The 27045-nt window shown below is 41.3% G+C and overlaps 2 protein-coding genes across 4 annotated transcripts in view; one reads left to right on the forward strand and one right to left on the reverse strand.

Moving 5' to 3' along the window:
* Positions 1–3691: 3691 nt before the first annotated feature.
* On the reverse strand, positions 3692–24275 carry Extl2 (exostosin like glycosyltransferase 2). Of its 3 annotated transcripts, none has more exons than XM_021642717.2 (5): positions 23863–24275; positions 21008–21082; positions 10416–10843; positions 9380–9450; positions 3692–5654 (listed from the first exon to the last, which is right to left on the reverse strand). In XM_021642717.2, exons 2-5 carry the CDS (start codon positions 21010–21012, stop codon positions 5169–5171), a joined length of 990 nt encoding a protein of 329 aa, XP_021498392.1. In that variant the 5' UTR covers positions 21013–21082; positions 23863–24275; the 3' UTR covers positions 3692–5168. The 3 variants fall into 3 exon arrangements, with proteins under 3 accessions (XP_021498392.1, XP_021498394.1, XP_021498393.1); XM_021642719.2 differs by lacking the exon at positions 23863–24275 and adding an exon at positions 23749–23800; XM_021642718.2 differs by lacking the exon at positions 23863–24275 and adding an exon at positions 23161–23346.
* A 32-nt stretch (positions 24276–24307) lies between these two features.
* Positions 24308–27045, forward strand: part of Slc30a7 (solute carrier family 30 member 7) — a 69908-nt gene continuing 67170 nt past the window's right edge. Inside the window, exons 1-2 of the mRNA XM_021642703.2 lie at positions 24308–24579; positions 24792–24893. Coding sequence (XP_021498378.1) covers positions 24500–24579; positions 24792–24893 — 182 coding nt within the window. The 5' untranslated portion in view covers positions 24308–24499. The remainder of the gene's footprint in view (positions 24580–24791; positions 24894–27045) is intronic.

Below are 27045 nucleotides of genomic sequence, written 5' to 3' on the forward strand. Positions count from 1 at the left end.
TGGTGAATACTTAGCAACATCACCCTTAACATATCAGCGGTGAGCAGCATGCCTCCAGTTGTAACAAATGAAAGCATTTTTCCCAAATTGCCAGATGTTCCTAGAAACACACACACACACACACACACACACACACACACACACACACACACCAGTCTAGGCTAATCCCTGGTATAAAATAAAGCTGCTTTCTTGTGATTAAAACAAAAGAACTACTTAAAAACATCTCAGTCGGATAGTTAATATTTTCTCCCAGAAATAAACAAAATGCTGAGATACAAAAAGAGGCTCGAGTCACTTTTTGATTAGATCAATGCTCATGGAATCCCTTCTGGAGCCAACCATGATGTACTGGCCTATAATCCCAGTGATCAAGAGGCTGGGCCAGGAAGACCATAATTGAAGGTTAGCCCAGATAATAAATTAAAGACCAGCCTGGACTCCAGAGCAAAAATAAACAAACAAATAAACAAGGACATCCCTTCATTGCAGTGGGCCTATCAAAGTATATTTTGGTATTTGCAGAGGTTTGTTCTCTCTTCTATTCATGCTGCACAGTATGATCTTGATACAACCACACTGCACAAGTAACTTTAAAAACAACCTCCTGGCTGCACCACCCTTTTCCTGCGCTTGTGTTAAAGAACACTTTTGTTCCCATAGCACTGCCAAGTTCCTTCTGGTACACAGCATCCTTCCCAAACAAGTGCACGGTGTAAAATTTCAGAGCTGGTGTTTCATCCTCACACTGCAGGGACGGGAGTTCAAGAGAGTCAGAACCCAATGGAAATGTGTTGGAAAATAATTGGATTTTATGTTGTAAAAAACTTTATGAAAGGAGAATAGGGGTGAATAAAAAGTAGGGTGTGTGTGTGTGTTTATCAGTGGGGAAAACAAAATTGGGAGTCTTAGTAAGACAAAAACTGAGAGAGGGTAGTGAGCTCTGTGTCTATATATCAACCTAGAAATGGTTTTCAGAAGAATTTCTAAAGTTGCCGGAAGCTTCTACAGCCCTTGAACTGTCATTGGACACTTCCTTGTCTGCCTTTTCAGCCTTCTCAACATAAAGGTCTGTGAAAGAGAAGTCTTTAAAATCCTGTAGAACTCATAATATAGGATAATCATGCTAAAATCTATACACCTAAGGAAGCTAATCAAGGAGGACCCTGGGTAAGATGATCAATTTTCATTCAGAAAGGCAAACGGAATGGACATCAGAAGAGGGCGAAAACAGAGAACAGGGCAGGAGCCTACCACAGAAGGCCTCTGAAGGACTCTACCCAGCAGGGTATCAGAGCAGATGCTGAGACACATAGACAAACTTTGGGCAGAGTGCAGAGAATCTTATATAAGAAGGGGGAGATAGAAAGACCTAGAGGTGACAGGAGCTCCACAAGGAGAGCAACAGAACCAAAAAATCTGGGCAAAGGGGTCTTTTGTGAGACTGATACTCCAACCAAGGACCATGCATGAAGATAACCTAGAACCCCGTGCATATATGTAGCCCATGGCAGCTCAGTCTCCACGTGGGTGCCCTAGTAATGGGAACAGGGACTGTCTCTGACATGAACTCATGGGCTGACTCTTTGATCACCTCCACCTGAGGAGGGAGCAGCTTTACCAGGCCACAGAGGAAGACAATGCAGACAGTCCTGATGAGGCCTGATAGACTATGGTCAGATGAAATGGGAGGAGGACCTCCTCTATCATTGGATGGGGAAGGGCATAAAAGTAGAAGAGGGAGGGTTGGAGGGATAAGGAGGGGATGGGGGAGTGGGCTACAGCTGGGATACAAAGTGAATAAACTGTAATTAATAAAAATAAAATAAAAATTAAAAAAATCCTGTAGCACTTAAACATTTTATGTGGAATAAGTAGATGACAGGAAAGTAGAAATGGTGAAGTGGTGAATGCTGATGGGAAACAGGTGTTCTCAGATAGACTATTAATAGTGTCACCATGGCAACACTTCTAAAGGAATCCAGCAGTATGTATCAAAACCCATAGAATGATGAGACGAATACCAGTAAATAGATCCAGGTGTTCAATTTTGTTGGACTCCATTTTAAGGGAAATAATCACAGGATATGCTCAAAGATATGTGTGCAAGGTAGGGTTGTTGATCTATCCATTATTGTACAGTAAGACGGTAGCAAGGGAAATGGGAGCATACTGAGTACAGGATCAGGGTTTACTCACATAGTGAAATAACAAAGAAATAGTGCTATTAAAACATCTGTTCAGGGCTGGCAAGATGTCTCTGTGGGTAAAGGCACTTGCCATAAAGCCTAAGAATCTCAGTTTGATGCCTCTAACACACATGGTGTAAAGAGCTAATTGGCTCTTGAAAAGTCCTATGATCTTCACCTCATACACACACACACACACACACACACACACACACACACACTCACAATGTAAAACAACTCTTCCTTGAAAATTATATTCTTAAAAAAAAACCATATACTCAGAAAAATCTATGGAAATATGAATAAAAACATCACTGTTAGTTGGTAATTTTAAATTATTTCTCCAAAACATATAAGCATTTCTCTCTTAACACATATGTATAAATACATCATACAGACATATATACAAACAGATGTCAGAGGCCATATAGATAGATAGATAGATAGATATGGGGTCTTACTCTGTTGCAGGGCTAATCTTCATAGGAATTCTCTTGTCTCAGCCTTCTGAGTGCTGGGATTACAGATGTGAGCCATCAGATGTGAGTCTTTAATTTCTTTACACTGCTGTGAATATGCCAAAACTGATCGAACGAATATGTCCTGCTTTAATGTTAAGAATATAGACACTTGGCCAGTGTGATGGCTCCTGTCTGTAATATGGGAAACTCAGGCAGGAGAGCCATGAATTTGATGCCAGCCTAGATTATTTAATAATAAAATACTGTTTTCAAAACAAAGAGGGGGTAAAGGTATTTGAAATACAGGAAAATAATGAAAACAAAAACCAATTCACCTGTTCCTGTGGACTGTGACACAGATAACACTCTTGGTATTTCACTTGGTAGATGTTGGGTTTTCTAGCAACATCTTGATCATCTGAAATGGGGACAACTTTGTACTCTATCCAGGCACTTGATCTCTCTTATCCTTTAGAACCAATTCCCAATATAACCATGAATATTTTAATCTATTCTCAGTTTTCCAATTTTGAGGTTATATATAGGCAATCCTTAAGAAAAGTGAAGAAACACAATCACAGTTTAGTGAGGAAACAGGGGCTTGAACTAGTTAAAAATGTGGTATCTAGCAAGCATTTTAGCCCAGAGTCTAATGGCAGAGCCTGCAGACTTCACTCTCTTTCAAGGGTGTAGTTTTGCGCCTTCAGGAGTGATTTTGGATCATGTTGGGCATGAAGACTTATTCATGGAAAGATGGTCTTAGAAGGTCTGGCAGGAGTCTTTCTTTTATAGACCAAAATGTATTTTTGTTGATTGTTTCTCTATATATGAGAGAACATGGTATAATTCCCATGCTATAATGTTATACTGAAACTTTAAAACACCCATGGGAAATCAAATATGGGGATATTTTCCCAACAGAAAACTTAACTCCTGGTGAGTATATCAAGTTCTCAACTTCATGGTGAGTAGTATTGTAGAATATGGGAGACATACATAAAATACCACAAAAGCAGTGTGCTCAGCTATTAACACCGAACATGGGAACAGTTGACGTTTATTTACTTGATAGTGGACTACCAACAGGCAAAACTGTACAGCCAAATTCGGAGAAATTGGACAACTGACATGACTTTTAATGAGGTCAAAGAAAAAAATTAAAAAATATATATGTATGATTGCATTAAGACACACACAGACAACCATTGTTAGACAAACAGACACTGAACTGACAGCAGGAAGATCTTGTAGTAGAACTTCAGCTGTCATTATTCTATTTTCACACCTTTGAGAATGAATGTTTAGGCCTTATATAAAGAGAAGAAGTGATACACAGAGGCCTGGTAGAGTGATCCCTTTTAGTAGTTCCGGTAAAGGGTAAACTAAAAGGATGGAGTGGGCAACAGCAACAGTGGTCACCTGGGTACCTCCCAGCCTTCTCCACGATGGCTCAGTTCTTTTTTTCTTTTTTTTTCCCTCACAACTTGTAATTAAAATTTTGTCATAATGAATAGTGTCTTGGGGCTTAAAGAAAAAAAAATCCCCACAAGTTCTGAGTTCTGGATGCAAACATTACTGTGTAATACAGTTATTAAATACCCACAAGATAACCTATGCTTTAATAATAAAGATCTTTGATACTAAGGTTTTTAATTTCTGCTAGCTTCTACTTAACCATTCTTTCAGAGGTTACTTTAGACATATTTATTAAATACATTCTGTAAAATGTAAGAACTAATGCACATTCTCAAGGTCACACACAGTGACAGATTGCAGGAACACACTCCTTGCTGCATATAGGTTGCATATAAGAAACATGGGCTGCACATTTTAGTGATCCATGCAGTGTAGGCTCACAAAAAAAGAAAGAAAAACCAACAATGATAACAAGCAAACAATGGTCAGCCATGAAAACATACCCTCCCAATCACTTAAAAGCAAAATACCAGCACTGACAGCTTTGTCAAAACCATGCTGGGCACAGTTGATACTGGTTAGAAGGGCCACAAAGGACACTGGCAACCAGAAATTTTCCTGGCTTTTGACATGGGGTTCAGACTAAGCTCTCCTCAAATGGCTTTTCCCTATACGGCAGGCATTAATTAGCTAAAGAAGCATTTCAGGCTTCAAATAAAAACAATCAACCTTCACTGAAAAGCTGAAAATTGTCTCTTTTTGAGTCTCTGGTCCTAGAAGCAGCTTGCTGTAGGTCCTTAAGGCAAATGCCAGGGCTCAAACAAATTGGAGAGCAGTCTCGAGATGTAAACAATAATATCACAACCAAGAAGTTACCCTTGGACAAAGCTTTTCACAAGAAAGCCTAGCTGGGTTACCAGCTAGACTGGCTTCTTGGCTTTTGAAGTTTATGGGTTTTATATACTAGAAGTACTGCATATGCTTTTTTCTATTATAGAGACTTGTGGACTAGATAAAACTTCATGGTGTTGTTCACAAAACAAAAATGTCAGCCACTCAAAAATCTCGCAATGTTTTGGGTTTGTTTTTGTTTGTTTCCTGTTCAGATTTTACTTTTATGGTTGGCGTATGGAAAGCCAAACTGGGAAATCATAATGTTGGAGTATTTTAAGGGCATGCTATTATAGATATTAACAAGCTTATTTATACAGTAAGATCTCTGCAGAAAGTGCTCTGCCCGATGCCACATTCCAGAATAGCCATTGGTTTCTTTCTCCAAACTGACCATGTTTATAGGTTTTACAAATATCCCTGAAGGCTTCCCAGTATGCTTGGTGATGATGAAATTCATAGCAATATCATCACAGTTTTGAGTCTCATCGATCAACGCATGGACGGCTGTTGGCTGTTTCTGAAAGAGTTCAAGGTATTTGCTGTTGAAGAAGGAGGCTCCGATGAGCACCATAGAGTACTGGTCACCATTTCCGAACCCAGGTGTCTGCAGCTCAAAACCTCCATAACTGTAGATACCTGATGATGTAGAGACGTGTTTTCTAGGTACAAATCCTACAATCTGATCAGGAAATTGCTAAAAAGAGGAGGAAAGGAACAATCAAATGTGGACAAAGACAAAAATGCTTACTTATTACCAAGGATGTAGCTGATTCATCAAATTTTCCTTATTCTTTATTTCTACATTTTTCTTATTTTTCACTCTAATTTCCTTCAACTCTAAAAAGCTTCATAACTTTGTTTCCTCATAAATGTGTAGCTTAAATTCCAACACAACTAAAACCTCTCTGAAAAATTGTTACCTTACAAACAGTCTCCTAATTCTAACATCTCATCCAAACAAATTTTAGTCATCAGAGAGTCTAGTTCTTCAAAGTTTGCTGTAAGAAATCTGATTGTGCTGGGCTCGGCGGTAGTGCACACTCATAATCCTAGCACTCGGGGCAGAGGCAGGCAGATCTCAGTGAGTTTGAGGCTAGCCTGGTCTACAGAGTGAGTGCTGGCACAGCCAGGATTACACACAGAGAAACTCTCTCTTGAAAAACTAAAACAAACAAATCCCCCCCCCAACAACAACAAATAAAAAAGAAAAGCTGATCTCATTAATATTATTATAGGATATAAGAGCAAGTGATCATTTTGAAAAGCTATTCTAATCTCTTAAGTATTTATAAAATTATACATCCATAGAACTGATAGTCGCGCCCCCCTGCCCCCAAGATAGGGTTTTTTTGTGTAGCTCTGGCTGTCCTTGAATTCTTTCTGTAGACCAGGCCGACCTGGAACTCAAAGAGATCTGCCTGTCTCTGCTTCCAAAGTTCTGGGATTAACATGTGTGTCACTAATGCCCAACTACAGAACTGATTTTACTGCTTTTCATTGCTGATTTTAATGTTTTTGAAAGTCACTATTGATTTAAACAATGTTATATTTTTTGCCCTCTCAGATTTTTATACTCCCTTTTCAAAAACATGAATTTGAATAAGGAAATACAATATAAATTATGTAATTATTTACATATACATACCTATAAGGTACATGGCAAGATCTTTAAAGAATGGATAGATAGTAGCCAAAATATTCTATGAAAGAAGAACTTACGAAAGGTAAGACAAAAAGAAAAAAAAAGCAAACAAAAGAAAACACTGAACTTACAGGATTGACCGTATAAAAGCTTAATTCATTATTGTGAATAGTGTGAACTTCGCCTGGTTTGAGTTTCACCTATCAAGGCTAGGGCTGTGCACACACACACACAATCTAGGCTGAATGAAATTTTAATTCAAAGGGCGCAAGAGTGTAAGGTGGCTGTGCGCACCGTGAGTGGGCGATTCCCATGCCCTGAGAGGTTAGACGGCTGGAAAGGTCACTGGCTGAGGCAGATGGGGGCACTGAGGATTTTGATAACTGTGTTGCTGGAGGCAGAGAGGATGTTCAGGTGATGGATAGAGGAAAAAGGCTAGTAGGCTCCAAAGATGTACCATTCCACACTCCAGATTCTGAAAAAATCTCACAGGCAAGAGGACAGCAGGGTAAGGCACCAAGGGGACGGGAGTACTGTACATGCATCGGCACAGGTGACTGTCTCTCCATCTTTTTTGAAAACACACCAAATGCCTATAGATTGGGAAAGGATCTTCACCAACCCTATATCTGACAGAGGGTTAATATCCAAAATATATAAAGAACTCAAGAAGTTAAACACCAACAAACCAAGTAATCCAATTAAAAAATGGGGTACGGAGCTAAACAGAGAATTCTCAATAGAGGAATAGTAAATGGAGAAGAACACTTAAAGAAATGCTCAATGTCCTTAGTTGTCACGGAAATGCAAATCAAAACTACCCTGAGATTTCACCTTACATCCATCAGTATAGCTAAGATCAAAAAACTCAAGTGATAACACAGGCTAGAGAGGATGTAGAGAAAGGGGAACCCTCCTCCATTGCTGGTGGGAATGTAAACTTGTACAACCACTTTGGAAATCAATCTGGTGCGTTCTCAGACAATAAGGAATAATGCTTCCTCAAGATCTGGATAGACACATTAAAATCTGTACACGTAAAGAAGCTAAGCAAGAAGGAGGACCCTGGGTAAGATGTTCAATCCTCACTCAGAAAGGCAAATGGGATGGACATTAGAAGAGGGAGAAAACAGAGGACAGGCCCTACCACAGAGGGCCTTGAAAGACTCTACCCAGCAGGGTATCAAAGCACATGCTAAGACTCATAGCCAAACTCTGGGCAAGTGCAGGGAATCTTATAAAAGAAGGGGGAGATAGAAAGACCTGGAGGGGACTAGAGCTCCCCAAGGAGAGCAATAGAACCAAAGGATCTGGGCCCAGGGGTCTTTTCAGAGAATGATACTCCAATCAAGGACCATGCATGAAGATAACCTAGAACCCGTGCATATATGTAGGCCACGGCAGCTCAGTCCCCAAGTGGGTGCCATAGTTCTTTGACATGAACTCATGGCTGGCTTGTCGATCACCTCCCTCTTATGGGAGAGCAGCCTTTCCAGGACACAAAGGAGAACAATGCAGCCAGTCCTGATAAGACCTGATAGGCTAGGGTCAGAGGGAAGGGGAGGAGGACCTCCCCTATCAGTGAACCTGGGGATGGGCATGGGAGGAGATAGGAAGGGAGGGTGGAATTGGGAGGGAATGAGGGAGTGGGCTACAGCTGGGATACAAAGTGAATAAACTATAATTAATAAAAAATTAATCAATTAAAAAAAAACAAAAACTTTTAGCTTGGAAAAAAAAAAAGAAAATACACCAAATTATGAAGAGATGCACACTCATTGCATAGTCAGATACTCCTGATCAATGGACTAAAATGGTTCTTGATATTTTATGAATATAATTTTAAGTACCATTTATAGTTCTTTATACTTTTATTCAAATTGCTATAACCAATCACATTCTTTATATTGTACCTGATCCTATGTTTCTATGCAGGGTAGATTGGTTTTTTTGTTTTTGTTTTTTTAACTCTTAAATAGAAATCCCAGAGCTGAAGACCTTTTTGCCTAAGAAAATTTTATTTACAGGGAAGGAAAAAGCTCTTAAAAAAAAAAAGTACCAAAGGGAAAAAAAAGTACCAAACTGGCAGCTTTTACAAGTCTGGCATTGGCAGAGCACCGGTATTGGCATATACCCTTCATGTCCCATGCTGTTATGCTCTAGGTAGCCTTAGGGAGGACTTACTGCAAATCTGATAATCTATCAAAAGTTTTGCACACAGTTACGGATTCAGGTAATTTGTAATGCAGCTTGTAAAGCTTGGCTATTATCAGTATATGTTCATGGGAGAGCTAGCGAGCAATTTACGCTTGTTCATTCAAGCTGGCACTTAGGGAAAACCAAGCCAAAAGGAACACCTGCCGCTACAGTGACACACATGGAATCATTACCTCAGAATTCCTCTATATGGTCTGAACCAGGATGCAATTTTGTTCAGGTGAGAAATGCTTTCTTTTATAACAAATTTCTTACATTGTTAGTACACAAATGCATTTTTTCATTTGAGACACAAATGGTCTGGGGAAAATTTTTCTGTACTGTAGTCTTGGCTGTACCAGATCATTTCATTGTTTTTGGAAAGCTAATTCTACCCTTTCTTCCTATTACACCCAAATGTTAAGCCAACTTTCATGTTGTCTTAATGGAAACTCTTGACTGGCCTATGGTAATTTCATCTATGTTTTAGCAGACTCCACATTAAACTAAGCTGTCCTGATTAGGTATTACATGGATAAAACTTTATCCATACAGCATCATAAAAGATATAGCAACCTTACCTGCCAAATTGAGAAAGCAAAAACAAGGTCCTGGGCACTAATAAGTGTGTCATCATCAACCATTAACACAGCTGCAATGAAAAGAATAAAGATACATTGAACAGACTGGAAAGAAATAAAAAAAAAATGAGTAAGATATAGTTGTGTCTATACAGACCATCCAAATTGAGTATTTTTGAACCCAATCAGTAAATTAAGGATGTATTTTTAAAGGGTTTTTTGTATTAGGAAAAAAAAATTGTGTCTGAGGGGAAAATATTGTCATTCAGTTATAATCCATCAACCCAGAAACTAATGAAACCTTAAAAAAAGCCAACGTACTTTTAAGAAAATCACACCCTGGGAAGAAAAGAGCAACACAAATACATTAAGTATAAATGTCACTGTGCCGGCTGGCTTTATGTCAACTTTACACAAGGTATGGTCATCTAAGAGGAGGGATCCTCCGTTGAGTAAAGGTCTCCATAAAATCAGGCTGTAGGCAAGCCTGCAGGGCATTTGCTTAATCAGTGATTGACTGGGGAGAGCCAACCCCATTGTGCATGGTTCTAGTCCCTGGGTTGGAACCAAGCTGAGCAAGCCATGGGGAGCAAGCCTGAAAGCAACATCCCTCCATAGCCTTGGCTTCAGCTCCTGCCTATAGATTCCTGTCCTGACTTCTTCAGTGATGAACACTGATGTGGAAGTGTAAGCCAAATGAACCCTTTCCTCCTCACGGTGCATTTGGTCATGGTGTTTCGTCACAGTGACAGCAACCCTGATGAAGACAGTCATTTCATGACTTTTTCTGTGGTGAATAACATACACTGTCTATACTATGCCATATAGCATACCATAGTCCCTTTGTTATCATTACAAGATGTATGGGATTTCCTCCCCCAAGAAGCTTCCTGTTGGAGTCTTGGAAACTGCTTCTTAAGTGTCTCAAAGTGTTTTTGTTTGTTTGTTTGCTTTAATGACAGCTTCCCCAAAAGCCAGAAGTCCACCCAGCGGTCCTCAGGAGCCTTTCCAGACTCAGAGCTGAGCTCTGACTCACCATTGGTTTCTAGTTCAGGGAAGACCTGGAGTCGGTTTCTCATTTTGTTTGCGGTTTGTGGTTTGAAGATGACAGGGACTGGATGAGGCCCTAGAGAATTCCATAACTCCTCTGGTCCCTTCTCTCCCACGTTGTTCCATACCACAATCACTTTGTGCAGGTTCGGTACTGCCTGGTAATGATTCAGGAGTCTTAGTAGGAGGTCTGTTCTGTTGTATGTCTGCATGATGAGAGTGAAGGAGTCCAGGGAGGGCCTGCTCTGGGATTTGATCTCCCTGCGCAGAGTGAGCATTTTGTCTTCTTTGATGTTGGGTAGTAAGTTGGTCAAAGCTCCGGCTACGAGCAGTAACACCAGGATGACCACCAGGGAGAAACGAAGCACTCGAATCCCCATAACTCTCCCCGGGAGTTTGCAGATGTGGCAACACCTGGAGTAGAGATGGGAACCAAATACAGTTCACCATGTTTTAATTAAGCCACTGGTCACTCTTATCAGGGATTTAAGTTGAGTTCTCCATTCTTTTGTAAAGCGATTTAACAGATTAAAAAAAAAGTAGTCTTACATTCTTTTATTCTTTAAAATAATACATTTTTATCATTTTTTTTAGAATATCATACAATGTATTTTGACCATATTTACTTACCATCTCACTCCTCCCCACAGCTCCTCCCAGATCCACCACCATTTCCTTACCCCTTCTTGTCCTCTGTTTATTTTTTTAAATAAGCCACGGAATCTAGTTTGTGCTGACCATATGTGCCTAAGCTTAGATACATCCTCTGGAATGTAGCCCAACTCTTTAAAAAGAAAGAAAGAAAGAAGAATCTGTCTCTCCCTCATCCTGAAGCATCAACTGTCAATAGCTCTCAGGGCTGGGAGCACATGGTACCTCCCATCCATGTTAGAATGTTGATTAGCTTGATATTGTACAGGCAGCAACCACAGTTGCTTTTTTCTTCCTCCTCCTCCTCTTCCTCCTCATTCTCTCCCCACTTCTATTTCCCCTCTACTCTTCCTCCATCTTCTCATTTGACAGTTTAGATGCTCACAAGGATTCAATAACTATTCCAGGACTATTAAACAATTTGAAGAATGGCACTAGGCTTTCCAGCAGTAAAATCTATGTCTAGATGCCAGGTTGCTCATCACTGTGGCCCATGGCCTGTGCCTGTATTCACAGGTTGAAGTAGGTGCTTCTGGTGGTTTGAATGAACATAGCCCCTACAGGCTTATATTTGCATACTTAGTCCTCAGTTGATGAACTATTTGGAAGGATTAGGGGGTGTGAACTTCTTGGAGGAGTGTGTTTTCAGGAAGAGTGGGTTTTCAGGTTTCAAAAGCCCACTCCAGGCCCACTGTCTCTGTCTCTCTCCTTTGCCTCTGTCTCTATCTCTCTCTCAGCCTGCTGTCTACAGAGTTGAGATGTAAACCTCTCAATTACTTCTCCAACACCATGCCTGCTTGCCTGCCACCATGTTCCCTGTCATAATAATGATGGACTAACTCTGAAATTCTAAGCAAGCCCCAATTAAATGCTTTCTTTTGTAAGTGTTGTCTTGGCCATGGTGTCTCTTTACAGCAATGAAACAGTAACGAAGACAGGGCTCTTGTACTTCCAAAGACCACATCTCATAGCACAGATCTCAAGATACGGTGATGCACACTGCAAACCCAGTATTCAAGAGCTTGACACAGGAGGATTGCAAGGTCCAGGCCAGCTTGGGCTTCATTATTTATACTAAGACCTTACTGCAAACAAAAGAAAACAGTCTTTAAGAGCCAGCCATGGAATAGCAGCAGTGACCACAAAACTAGAGAGGATAGCATGGAGACTCACAAGTCAGAAAGTTCTACCTAATCAACCTCTGCAATATACAGATGTGAAGAAAAGGTTAAATCCTACTGTCAGTTTTACAGACTTAGAAATGATTTTATGGCTTCACACATTATCATTTCCAGGATTGCTACCTCCTGCTCTAACACTGAGGTTTTTTAATTCCTGCTTCTGATTCCAGACGATTCATTACTCCACAAACCTCCACTATGCTTTTCAGGCATGTCCTTACATTGTATTTTCTGCAACTGTGTCTTGTATCCACTTTGTCAACGTACAATTTTATTCAGCTTGTCGTAGCTGCTGCCATCTTGATATAACCGCCTTGCCTGCATGGTTTCCCAGTACACCATAAACAGAAAAAAAAAAATAAAACAAAAACAAAAAGAACAACAACAACAACAAAAACCAAAAACCAAAACAAAACAAAAATGAGTGGACTCACCAGGCTTTACTTTTAGTCTCTGCTCTAGGCATGTGCCTGAGTATTTAACAGTATCTCAAGATAAAGCAGGTAGAGTCTAGATAGGTAGGCCATATTAGAACCACCCTGTAAATATACCCTTTTGTGACCCACACTGAGGAGCTCTTGCTGGTGTTTCTGCCACTGAGAACCACACTTCTGTGTCAATTTCCCAATAATTTCTGCATCTGCCTGCATTTCTTCATTTGGCCTCATGGAACTTTGGGGCCAGTCCTCACACACTAGGATCTAGTCTACAAGTACAAAACCCAGACTGGAGAAACAAAGTCCAGAGAAATTTGCTAATGAAAAGACTAGATAAAAAACAAAACAAAACAAAAAACCAACCAGGAATTTCTGGTCAACATTATAAAAGTACCTTCAAGTCAACAAAAGAGATTTCTCAGGGTCAGAAGAAATATGAGGGTCTGGAAGGGAGAGACAGTTCTGTGGATCTTCATCCATTAGTCTTGCAAGCCTGAGGATCTGAGTTTGATCCCTAACACTCCTGTGAAAAGCTGGGTGTGGTGGTGAGCACCTGTAATCCCAGCACTGCCCAGACAGGGGCAGCTGGGTTCTTGGTGATTACTGGCCTGTCAAGCTTAGTGGCTGAATGCCATGTCCCAGTGAGATTCCCCATCTCAAATAATCAGGATGGCTAGAGTTTGAGAAATACACTACATGGTGACCTCTACCCTCCCCATACATGTGTGAGTACACACATGTATACACACAGAGAGAGAGAGAGAAAGAGAGAAAGAAAGAGAGATTATGAAATTATAATTATCCATGTGATTGTTTTGAGACAGGGTCTTGGGATAGCTCATGCTAGTCTTGGGTTATGTAGCACAGGCTAACCTCCAACTTGAGGTAACTTGTCTCCTGGGTGCTAGTACTGCAACTGGACATTATTCTGAGGACTATGATCCATCATCTACCCTCTTTTCACCTGTACTGAAACAATCTCTCTTCCTAGACTACACGGCAAATAGATACTCTCATTTATTGCCCAAGACTGATAAAACATGAAAAAGCTCTAAGGACTTAGGACAGAAAATCAGGCCATGGTTGTTTCATGGGTATGGTACAACATACCAACACTACCATCCTTAATACAGAACTATCTTTATGTGCTGGACTCTGTTTCCTTCCACCTTCTTAGAAAGGTACAGTAGTGTTTAAACACACACACACACACACACACACACACACACACACACAGAGAGAGAGAGAGAGAGAGAGAGAGAGAGAGAGAGAGAGAGAGAGAGAGAAGAACCCATCTAAGGTCTTCATTCACATCTGTGGTTGAGCTCAGGAAACTACAGCTAGGCCAACTGTCCCACAAGTAACCCCTTAGGCTAGTCTAAGCAATCTTTTGTCTGCAAAGAAGACACCTTGCAGGAGTGTTGGGTTAAAACACACCAAGACCTCACTTCATGTCAGGAAGTGTGTTCTGTAATGGTAGAAAAATTTCCCTAGTTCAAGGGCAGAGAGAAATAGCCTTTACACCTTCCTTTTAAGCTTTGGACAATGGAGAACTCAGGGAGGACATACATTCCTGTGACGATGTGCTTAGCCACATTCAGCTTAACTTATCTGTGTATTGTTTTGAGACAGAGTCTCTCTCTACATAGCCCTGACTGACCCTTACTGCACAGTTCTCCAGCCTCACCCTGCCAGGTGCTCTGATTGTAGAAATGCACCATCATGCCTGGCCTTAGAAAGAGCTTATTCATAAGGGCATGCCACAGAAGTCCAGACTTGAAAAGTAGTATTACTTTGACAGAACGATTTCCTGAGAGTTTTCAAGAATATTTGGTTTTGGATTATTTTTTGTAGTTTGTTTTATTAAGAAAAGCAATTTTGTGTTTCGTCCTCATGGGCTCACTCTGAGATATGAATAAAAAAAGTAGCCTCAGCTTTCATTCAATTATTTTTCAAGAAGGGTAATCTAAAGCTTTTGAGCACAATATTTTCATTCCATGCACTTTTTTATTAGAACAACACATGCTACTAAGATAATCAACCAACGATACAGGAATTACTAATCTTGATTCCAAAGGCTTGGAAATCCTTTAAGCACTATATTTAAAAGCAGATGTCATTAAACACATGTACAGTACTGCATGGTCACTTATAAACGCACTCACGGTAAAGCAAGGCTTTACCAGCTGCAGTAAAGGACACCAGGATCATGATCTTGGTACCACGTTAGACGGCTGAATTGAAATGGCATATTGTAAAACTTTGATGCATTTCTACCCACTCACTACCTGTCACTCTAGTCTAGAAAAAGTGTTGGCGATTAATTACTATACATAAGTGTAAACTGTTGACAATGTCAAACACTCCAGAGTGAGTGACAGCTTCCCTTTCATTTATACTTCTAAGTTGGAGTTTATTCCCTGTGCCATCACACAAGTTTTCCCTTTCAAACACCTTCTAATCCCCTGCTTTACCTGTAGCTGAAAGGTTTCAGAAGATCTGAATAATTTATGTCTTTAGAGATAGATCATAAATATTTCATTTGGCATTTATTAAATAATGCACTGCAATTAAATTATGGAAATTTTTAAATTTTCAAACAAAGAGCAAGAGAGGATGGACTTTCTAGACTTCAGTACGAGGGGCACACTCGTACTACTCAGTTCGAGAATAGCTGAAGTCTGTTCACTCTATTGTAAGCCCATTGCAAACCTTGATACACTCTGGAGAAAAAGGTTTTTTTTGTTTTTGTTTTGTTTTGTTTTTCTCTAAGGGAGGATCCTAGCACCTCACCCACAGCTAGCTTATGCTCTGAATGGGACATAAAGGAACACATCAGCAAGATGTAAAGAAATAAGAAGTAAATAATGCTGGGTACCTTATTCTTGCTCTCAAGCCCAATTTTCCTCCTTTATTTTTTTTTTCCGTTTTAAAATCCTGTCTGTGTTTATTTAGTGATATCTGTCTTGCTTAGAAGTGGATCTCATAGTTCCTTTCCCTGCTTCTTTTGAGACAGAGTCTCTCTATGTAACCCTCCTGGACTGAACTCCCTCTGTAGATCAGGCTGGGCTTGAACTCAGATCTACCTGCCTCTGCCTCTGTAGTGCTGGGAAAAAGGTATATACATCACCATATCCAGCTCATAGCTCTCTTCGTCTATGTTTTCTGCTCTCGCTCATCCCCATGACCACACTAGATGAGATATAAATAATAAACCCTGCAAACATCAGCATAAAACAACAAGGTCTTTTTTCTCTTCTTGTCTCTGGAGGAAAAAAAAATCAAGGTTCTTCCAGTGATTATTTCTACCTGCACCTATGCTCACACCTTAGTTTTTTATGGGTAAAGAACACATCCTTTTGGTTATTTTGATAAACTGTTATTCTGCACCAGAGGTTTTTTTTTTGTTTGTTTGTTGTTTTAAGCAGAAATTATTGTACCACCCAGGCAATAGCTGCACAAGTCTGGGGAGATGTTGGGTTGTCACAATGGACAGGGAGATACTATTTGCTATCTAGAGGATAGATGTCAGGGGTGCTGCTAAACATATCACAATGACCAGGATAGCACCTGTTATGGTCAAAGTGCCAAGGTGGAGCAGCTTTGCTCTGTGTTTTAACTGCCTCATAAAAGCCACTTGAATGTGATGAGTAAGACTACTTACTAGTCAGTCCTCTGCTATTTGTTATGCTCAGGCATAATAAGGTACAAAGCTGTCAGAGATGCCCCAAATTTTTGTTTTCTCGAGTCAGGGTTTCTCTGTGTAGTCTTGGCTCTTCTGGACTTGCTTTGTATACCAGGCTGGCCTTGAAATCACAGAGCTCTTCTTGCACCTGTATCCCTGAGTGTTGGGATTACAGGCATATACCACCATGACTAGCTGATGCCCCAATATTTACTCGCCTCCCCACACATTTGGACAGGATCTCAGAGGCATTTAAAGCCAGTTTCTTCTTTCTATAGATCAAGACTTGGGGTCTAGGGAGAGACACTTGCCTAAAAGTCATGCAGCTACATTTGGATACACAGCAGCGGCCACGTAGGCAAGGCAAGCTTTTCTGCATATCGTGACTGTCTACTATGGCATGGCTGTCACTAAAGTACCTGGCAAGAAATGTAAAAATTAATTATCTGTGTATACGAACATTTTTCTAGCTTTAATGAGACGTGAACGTTCCATAAAATGCACCCAGCTAAAGAATACGGTTCTGTGTTCTAACACCCTCACAGGGTTTTGGAAACATCATGACATTTTTGCTGTTGTTGTTTTAAGATGGGGTCTTGCCATGTAGCCCAGGCTGGCCTCAAATTCTCAATCTTGTTGCCTCAGCATCCTGAGTGCTGAAAATGCAGGCAAATGCCAATAAGTCATGTTCATGATTTATTTTTAAAACAGTTTTGGTGCACCAAGGTAACTCAATTTCCATTTATCTCATCCTTCCCCAGCCCCAGAAAACTACAAATTTGCTTTCTCTCTCAATGAATTTACCTATTCTAGTCATTTCAATGAAGGGACTACACAATATATGTTTTTTTTTTTTAATCTTACTCTTTTACTTAGCAAAAATATTTTTAAATTTTATACACAGACATAGGCATCTCTGTTTTTGGTATGTATATGTATGTAATGTGCATATGCATTCTGAATATGTGTGAAAGCCAGAGTCTAACATTGGTGCCTTCCTCAATTACTATCTACTTTCTTAACTGAGGAAGGCTCTCTTGCTGACCCAGGAACCGGCAGATTCAGCTAGTCTAGCTCACCAGCTTGCCTCAGGAACTTGTCTCTGCCTCTGGAGGGTGCACAGGGATTAGTGGGCATGCCATACCTGCCTGGCATTTATGTGGACTCTGGGGATCCTTGCATTTGTACAGCAAGGACTTAAACATTGAATCTTATTCCAGGTTCCCCCATTCTGTTTTTACTGCCAGATAACATTCTGTTTATACAGGTATTTCACATTTTTTCCTATCTGTTCATTAATGGGTGGGCATTTTGGTTGTTTCCATATTTGGGATATTATCAATGTTGTTGCAATGAACATTTGCGTGTAAATGTTTATGCAGACATTTGTTATTTCTCTTGGGTAAATGCTGAGCAGAGAAATTGCTGAGTTATGATGTGAGGAATGTTTAAATTTCTGAAAGTGATTTCTGGAAGATCATTATTAGAATTTTTTAAAATGTGGATATACAGTAAAGTAAGAAAGTAAACAATAGACAGTAAATGATGTGAGTCACGAATCTGTGTATGTAGTTAAACAGGAAGGGAAATCTAAATTATCCAAGACGCACTATTTATCGACCATCCCCAGAAGCAGAACTGCTGAATTCTTTTCTCGGGGCTAGTTTCTTCAGACTGGAATAGCAATAATTATGCAGTGAGAAGCTGTAAACAAATATGCCAAAGTAGAGCAGGAACAAAAAAAAAAAAGTCCTCTGGCTCATCAGGTAGAAACACAGTGAGCAGCTTGGCACCTGACAACGAAGATCTGCCGCTTTTATCTCGATACCACAGATGGTAGAAGAATGGTAACTATTCTGCCATTTCGCTGCGAGTTCTGCCCAATACAGCATAGGCGGTTTCTCTTTAGGCTCATTCTCCAGGATATGTACTTACATAAAAACTGATGATTACAGACTGCAGATGCTCAGAAAAAGGCCTTCATCTGCCAGGCTATAAAACCATCCCAAGGTGGAATGCACAGGTCGATTAAAAACGTGAAGCCATGGAAAACGAGAGTGGGAAGAGACAGCTACCGATTGCTTAGTGGCTTCTGGCCAGGTATATTTCATACAAATAACACTGTCCAAACTGAGGCAGAGGGGCTGGTAACACAGAGCAAGCCGACCTCTGTATTAGCCATTTGCCTACAGAGCACTTCCTTCTGCCCATGTGAGCCAGCTTCTCCTCCTTGAGTCTTCCAAGCATCACCAGCACTGTGCAACTTTCCCTCGCTGCTCTCTATCCTGTGTGCTCCTGTGAACTCCAGGCCTAGAGATAGACCTTGTTTCCAGGTAGTACAACTGTGCCTTCAGCAGAGTGGATTTACCTCTTTATTTTGAGCGGGGAATGGCCCTTCCTCTGCATGAATGGGGAGGTGAGAGGACAACTTGTAGGCATCATCTCTCTCCTTTGTGTGAGTCCTGGGGACTGCCCTCAGGTTGACAGGCTGGTGCTTTTACTTGCTGAACACCTCACTGTTCTACTGTGTGGCATTTTGAGGAAGTCTGTGGCAATCTTAATGAATCATAATAGGATCTGGCTCATTGTTTGAGTTGTGCTGTACCTCCTAATAGCTGAATAGACTGAGGGAATCTGTGTTTAAACTGCCCTAATTTTTGCTATCCCTAAAATGTTAATAGAATAAATACGAATGTAAATTAGGTCCATAAGAGAGCACCCAAGAAATGTTTCCCTACACAAAAGATCTGGGCAGTCACCATCATCAGGTGAGAGACAAAAAGAGAAAAAATGTGACTTTAAGCCCAAACCACACAGACCTCTTTCTTTCTTTCTTTCTTTCTTTCTTTCTTTCTTTCTTTCTTTCTTTCTTTCTAATTTTTTAATTTAATTTTATTTATATACTTATTTATTATAATTTATTCACTTTGTATCCCTACTGCAGCACCCTCCCTTGTCTCCTCCCAGTCCCACCCACAATCCCTCTTCTGTCCCTATGCCCTTTCCCTAGTCCTCTGGTAGGGAAGGACCTCCTTCCCTTCTATCTGACCCTAGCCTATCAGGTCTCATCAAGGCCGGCTGCATCACTTTTGCACACACAATCCATGGTGCTCTCTCCTGTCAACAAACATGTATAGGTTCTTACCATGTGCCCAGCACTGTGGAAAAGAGAGGCAGCCATAGCTCCTGCCCTCACTTAGCTTAGGGATAGCCACACAAGTTGTCAGAGCTCTCCTCCCTCCATGCTATACAACAGTTCCAACTGATAGCATTTCTAGTTTTTGGAGAGAAAAAAAAGTGGGGGGGCATACTTTATTTTGTAAATGGGACATCTGGGACAGATTTTGAAAAATACTTCCTGAACCACAGACTAAGTGGTGGGCCAGAATCAAAGTCCTAACTCTTACTTGAGCCACTTTGTACTCTCCCCCCATCTTGCAGGGTTGGAGGGACATTTTCACAGACTAGAGGAGTATTTCATGTACAGAGGTGATGGAGCCGGGTGTAGGCTCAGTGACAGAGTGCATGCTTGGTGTTTGTGAAGTCACAGATAAACTGGTAAAAACAGACATTACACTTGATCTTGGCCAAAAAGGCCAAGATACTGTGGCACAATCTTAGAAAGACCTCCATCCACTTTAACGAAAGAAAGGAAGGAAGAAACTACAAGTATTGATTTTTATCCTAGAATCTGGACTATGATTTCAGTGAATCCACCTTAAGAGGCATTATGGTATTTTCTAGTAGGTTCTGGTTCTAGCCAGAATTTTCCTTTTTGTTTTTTGAGACAGGATCTTGTATATAGCTAAGACTGGTATTTAATTCACAGTCCTCATGGCTTAGCCTCTCCAGGGTGAGGACTGCTTTCATGCCTGCCAGAACATTTAGTTTCAAGAAAACAGAAACACCAATGTAGAAAATTTGAAGCCAGATATAGTGATGCACACCTTTAATCCAAGCACTTAGAGACAGGGACAGAGGCAGGCGGACATTCTCTGATACTTAAGAGGCCAACTTGGGTAGTCAGGGCTACAGAGTGAGACCCTTGTGTCAACAAAACAGAAAATCGAAACACACAAAGAAAGACAAACTCAGACTAAAATAGTGGTATCAAACCAACGTCATAACCTTATATTTACAATAGCAAGAAAAACAAAAAGAGACCCCCAAGTGTCCGTGGATGAATAAATAATTATCCATTTGGGATGTGTGCAGTATATATGGACAACAAACTTTTATTTTCCAGCCTCAAAAGGGAAGTTAAACTATGTGAAACAAATGCTCACACAAAAAGGACAACTATTATATGTTCTCACTTATATGAGGTATTTAGTACAGCCAAATAGGATGGAGACTCATGTTTGCCCAGGGCTAGAAGCAGGTGGATGAGGCTATCTTTTTAAAAATAATTAATTAATTAATTTGTTCTTCGTAGTGGATATAAAGTTTCAGTTTCACAAGATGAAAAGTTCTGGAGATTAGTTGTGCAACAATATAAAAATGCTTGAGAACTGTAAAAATGATTAAGATGATATATTTTATTATATGTATTTTACCACACACACACACACACACACACACACACACACACACACGCAATAAAGAAACAGAATCTGTTACTTACCTCATTGTGTTATTAATTTTTTATACCAGCATTCCTTAGGGCTTCAGGGCTTGATAGAACCAGGCTCTCTTGGTACTGTTAAAAGATATCAAAGAAATTTTCTATGATGCTTTGAGTGACTTTTAAAAATTGCTATTCTATGCTCTAAAATTTACATTTGCTTAATAAGGCAGACAGTATTTTCTTGTTGGCTGATGTTAACATTGTAGCACTTTGTCTTCAGATCTCTCAGAGGGTCCAGAAACAGAATAACCACAGGTCATCCCAGCTACCTAACAGGGACACACTTGACACCAGAACAAGCACATCATGAAGGGAAGCCAAGGACCACGAATATAGTCTGGATCACTATTCATTTCCTAGAGTCACACGCATCTTTACCCTTAGCCACTGCTATAACTCCTTTACTTTCACTAGCACTTCATAGGACATTAATCTGATGTATCTAACAAACCATGAGTCTAAAATAAGGTGCACATAAATGCCAGCGCGGATTACTGAGGTTGACAGATGGCATCCTTGTCATTCTTGCTGTCTGTTATTGGAAAGGACCTGGACCAAGTGGAATTTCCGTCCTTTAATCCTCTCTGCTTTCAGCTCTCAATCTTCAACCACATCTCACTGCCCCCACATATAGTCACCACAATTAACCAAAAGCAACTAATTGACAACATAGACAAATATTTAAAAGTTCACAATAGAAATACATTACTAAGAATGTTTATTACTGTATCTATTTTATAGTCTTCCCTAGCCATTTCATCTTGCAGTACATAAAGGAGCTATGACTACATGCCTCCCAAGTACCTCATTTGACTGGAGACTTGCTAAGTACCGACACCAAAACAGAGTGGAGGGATCAAAAACATTCTTCTCCGAACTCTTCTTTCTTCATGATAAAAATTGTGGGAGTAAAGGAATGGGTTAGCATACAGAGAAAGGCTCATTGAGCCATAGCTGTCTCTGTTCACTGTTTCAAATTCATCTCATGTCAAGGACCACACAATCCTAAAATGCTGGACTAGGTTGTCTTTACCTCTATCTCCCTCTCTTTACATGAACTTGTCCTCTCCATAAAACTGTTCCAGGAGAAGAACTTTAAGTTATCTCGCTTTATAGTCTCCATACCCAACAACACAGGGCCTGAGGCATCCTGGATAGCCACCAAATGATAACTAAAGAGTCAAATTTTGACATGACAACATACATAGGTTAACGTATACGGGGCAGATACTTTCTTAAGATCACAAAAAGAAGTGAAGCACAGTGGAAACAATTTCTATGCCTGGAATTTCCCCTGATTAAACAGTGTCCTATGTCCTTTATATTGCAAACTAGAATGCCTTTAATGCTGAACTGGCCATTACACTGTCCAGGGCTTAAAGATGTGAAACAGCACTGCCACTTTTAGAAAGAAGATCCCCACGAGAAGATCTCTCTTATCTCTTGGGGGGAGAAATATAGATTTAGGAGCTGATAAACTGATAGAGCTGAAATGAAATTTCTTTAAATCATTTCAGAACTATTCAATAACGGGTAATGTGGCTTTCTCCCTAAACCAGTTAAGCAATTTCAGATTTACAGCAGTGCAAGATGGAATACAGTTATTTCCAAAGGCAGAACAAAAAACACATAGGCTCAAATTTCAGCTGACCTTGATGAAAAGGCTGGAAATCAGTTGCTGAAACTTGATTATTCATATGTACCATCCCTACCACCGTACTGAAATAAAGCAGTCTTGAAGAAGAAAAATCAATTGCAATTTAGCCTTAAACTACCCAGTCTGCAACCAGTTTGGGCTACCCCAGCAATGCAGTAGGGTAAAATTCAAAGACTACACGTAAAGAAAAAAAAAAGTATTCATTACAAAGTAAATGCTACTAAGGAAAACAATGAAATATAACCCAAGATAGGCAAAGACGAAAGACAAATGTCTGTCCTAGAACTTAATATATAGAATCAAGCCGTTTTTACCAGCAGCTTTTAAAGATGAACATTCTTTTTTAATTACAAGATATATATATTTTAAATATATAATACAGAATAAATCCTTCCTACACACAAAGTTCCAATAAAAAGGGCAAAACAGGCATAGATCCCAACTGGAAAATAAAACTAAAAATCAAGGAAAGAGCATTGTACAGTGGTCTCACCTCCAGTGCAGAAGACTGCAGTGGGGACAGCAGGTTTATTTGCAGCTTGGCTAGCACAGAACGGAAGGGGAGCCTACTTTGCCCGCCTCTTTCTCATGTCCTTTCCTAAACCGGTATGCCAACCTCTCTGCTGGTCCAATTGATAACCTGGGAATTGCGCCGCCCGCAAAATGAGTGCCTGGAGCAGGGGACAGTCCCTTGAGTGGCCACCCCTCCCTCCCTTTTGGTGACGCTCCACTTCCTGTTAGGCAAAAAGGCATTCCCGAGAAGCTCGGTTTTGTAGTTTCCAAGCCACCTCTCAAAGCCAGAGCCCTTTTCTCAGTTTCCCCTTCTAGGTAACAACTTTTAATCATTCACGTGACAGGCCAGCTGACCTTGTCTAACCCCCCCGCCACACACACACACACACACACACACACACACACACAAGATCCTATTGTGTGTCATTTTACTAGCCCAGGCCCGCAAGGCTCATCCCCAGCGTCCCTCGCCCTGGTGTTCCAGCCAGCCAGCTTGTGTCTGCACCTAATATGGACCTTAGCGACAGCTACTGTTCCAAGGTGCCCAGGACGCTGAAGGAACACGTACGCGTTTGTCTTCAGGGCTGCAAACAGTTGAGGCTGCCAGGAGAGAAAAAGCACGAAGCGAACCTCAAGGCCATAGTCTCCTTGGCCCTCTTCCTAAAGGACTTCTTTTAAATACCTTTAAGTGTTTCTTTTGCAAGGCACTCAACGAACACGTCCCGCGTGGCGCTCTCCACGGGCGGGGTGCACTCCCTCAGCGTGCACCTCGCGAAGCCATCCTCGCACATCCCGGGCAGCGGCAGCGCAGCACGTGGCCGCCTGGGTGGTGATGCAGCCGCAGGCACGACCCGGAGACGAGGTCCTTAGGGGGTTAACGCTGAAGGGGCCGGCGAGGGCTGCACTGCATCCGGGAACCTTGGTGGTCGGCGATCCGGGTGGCTGACAGCGCAGCCAGCCAAGCCTGCGGAGAGTCTGCCGGGGATCTCCTCCGTGGGCTCAGGAGATGGGACACCCGGCTCCGCTGGTGATCCCCAGGCTTGCAGCCCTGACTTTGCGCAGCCCCCCACAGCCCCGCCTCCTCCCTTCGCAAGCCCCGCCCCCGCCTCCCGCTTTCCCGTCCCAGGACGCGTTGCGCGGTCCGGGCCGGAAGTCCCCGAGTTCCCGGGTGTGTGTGTCTGTCTGTGTCTCGCGGCGGTGCGCCGCCGCGGTCAAGCGCTCAGGGGTCCGCGTCTGAGGCGTCATCGCTGTCACTGCCGCTGCCATACCCGAACCACTTCTAGAAGGACGGAGGCCTGGCCCTTCGCCGGGTGGAGAAGATGTTGCCCCTGTCCATCAAGGATGATGAGTACAAGCCACCCAAATTCAATCTGTTCGGCAAGATCTCAGGCTGGTTCAGGTGCGGGGTGCTGTGTTTGCTGGGAAAGGGCTGCCCGGAAGGAGGAGACAAAGCCGGGAGCTAAGGGTGGCCTGAGGTCCAGGATGGGAACGGCACCCTCCTGCTGAGGTGGAAGGAGCATGTAGACTGGGTGGGTCTTGAAAGGGGAGCTCAACTTCAGGGTCCCAGCCACTTGGCTCCTGAGTGCTTCTAATCACCTGTATCGTGCCCAGGTCCATCCTGTCGGACAAGACATCCCGGAACCTGTTTTTCTTCCTGTGCCTGAACCTCTCTTTCGCTTTTGTGGAACTGCTCTACGGCATCTGGAGCAACTGGTAACCAGAGGGGGAAGATGATTGGGGCGGAAGCACAGGGTGAGGGAGACTAGCCACTATTTGCTTAGTGCCACGTAGCTCCTTACCGGTAGGTTCAGGTCTTACTTACCTTTGCCGCTACCACTTTTGCCCAGTTGCTCTCTCATGCCCTCACCAACGGGGATGAGCTGCATTTCTAAGATCAGGGTCTCTAAGGTACAGCCTCTTTGATTTCCTGCAACTCCATCAGACAGGATTGACAGGCCTCCTCCTCATGTTTTTTTTTTTTTTTTTTTTGGCAGATAGAATTAATCTCTTCTCAAACTGCTTGCCTTAGCTGTGCCTCACAAAAACTGGGAGGATCCTGTTAGCTAACTTCCCCATGGGTGTGGCATTTTTGGGATTTCACCCTTAAGATTCTGAGGGGGCGAAATCTGAACGGCCCTGTTCAATTTGTGATTGTCTTTGAATAGCTTTTGAAGAGGTTTGTGAGGAGACCTTTTGCAAAGCATATGCCATTCTCTTTTACAGTGAAACTGTCTCATGATTTTCCTCTTATCTTTACTGCAGTAGAAAATCTCTCATACTGTTTTCTGAGAGTGCCTCTTGAATTGATGGGTTTTGGTGTCATCACCTTTGAGTTTTTTTGTTTGTTTTCTGGTGATTTAGGTAGAGGAGAGTCCAGTGTGACTAAGAAAATAAAGTCACTAGTATTTAAGTATTTGCTGTGGGTTAACTTCTGGGCTTGTGAAATTGCTCTGCAAATAACAAAATGAGCATACTTCTCAACTGTGTAAACTCCATCTGTAGATTTTATTCTCTACTAAGAGAGGGGCTGTAGTTCAGAGTGCTTGCTGCTCCTGCAGTAGATCAGAGTTTAGTTCTCAGTGCCAGATCTGGTGGCTCACAACCACCTATAACTAGCTTCAGGGCATCTGAACCTCTTGGATCTCACAGGCATGGTACACATGTGGCAGACACAGAGAAACAGACAGACAGGTACACACATTTTTGAATGCATACGCACTCACAGACCTGCACACACAGACGCACACGCACATGGATAAAACAAAATGTTAGAAAGAATCGACTAATGGATGGAGGATATAACTCTCGCAGGCTCTTTGAGGGCAAGTTGTATAGGGTCTTAGATGAACATGTGCCATTTATGGATTTATTTTTTGGTTACTTCTATTAAACTAACTTGGTCTCTCTGTCTTTTAAAACCCATTTTCAGAAAACAAAATGATGGTAGCCTTTGTTCTCTAGCTCTGTTCAGTTTGAACAAAAGTAATCGTTTCAGCAGGTATTGTGACATCTATTCTCTGGTGCACACCTTTGATCCCCACATTCAGGTGGCACTGGCAGGAGAATCTGAGTTCAAGGCCAGCCTCATCTACATAGTTACAGGACAGCCAGGACTAAGAGACCCTGTCTCAAAAAACAAACAAATAAGCAGCAACAACAAAACCCAAAGAACAAATCAAAAGCTTCAGTAAGTAGTAGATTGTAAAGATTATTAGTTTTGTTATTGCTAGGGTTCAAAAGTAAAGTAGACATCATTCAGTTTTGATGTATTTAATAACCATTTCAGTTCCCCTGAGAATAATCTGAATATTTCTAAGGATATCTGATAACAGGATTTTTTTAATCTCATGAAGTTAATAGCCTTCACTGTATCTTAAATGTTGAGAGTACTACAGTGGTAACTTATATTTGAATAGAAATCTTTAATTATGAATATATACTATTTAAAATATATTTAACATTTTCTCTTTCTAAAATGTATCATAATTTTGGCATATGTACTGCTTATTCTATGACTACCTTGTAGCTTACATACACATGATTTACTAGTTGCTTTATAGTGCTACCTACTATATTTCTTTATGACTTTTCATTGGCATAAATCACTTCATGAAATACCTTGTTCTAGGGATTCTTAAGAGTCTGAACCACCTATTTCATGGAAAGTTGGGTGTATAGTACCGTTCTGATCTGTAGAGATCACTATAATTACTAAAATCATCATTGCCCAAGCTGCTTTTCAGCATACATCATTGCAGAAGGAAAACAGTGGTGCATGGCTTGCCCTTAGGTGATTTTTTTCCTTCTGCTTTTGAGTAACTCTCTTGTCCTCAGGTGACATGTTTGTCTGCATCCCGATGGTTTA

Source organism: Meriones unguiculatus, chromosome 10 (genome assembly GCF_030254825.1).
Source record: "Meriones unguiculatus strain TT.TT164.6M chromosome 10, Bangor_MerUng_6.1, whole genome shotgun sequence".
Lineage (NCBI taxonomy): Eukaryota > Metazoa > Chordata > Mammalia > Rodentia > Muridae > Meriones > Meriones unguiculatus.

What these genes read in the sequence shown, in the direction of transcription:
- Extl2 (XM_021642717.2), bottom strand. An exon ending in CCCTGAACTAGAAACCAATG is followed by an intron (nt 9,451 to 10,415) that starts GTGAGTCAGAGC and finishes TTTTCATTGCAG; the next exon opens with CTGTGTTAATGGTTGATGAT. An exon ending in TTGCTTTCTCAATTTGGCAG is followed by an intron (nt 5,655 to 9,379) that starts GTAAGGTTGCTA and finishes TCCTCTTTTTAG; the next exon opens with CAATTTCCTGATCAGATTGT.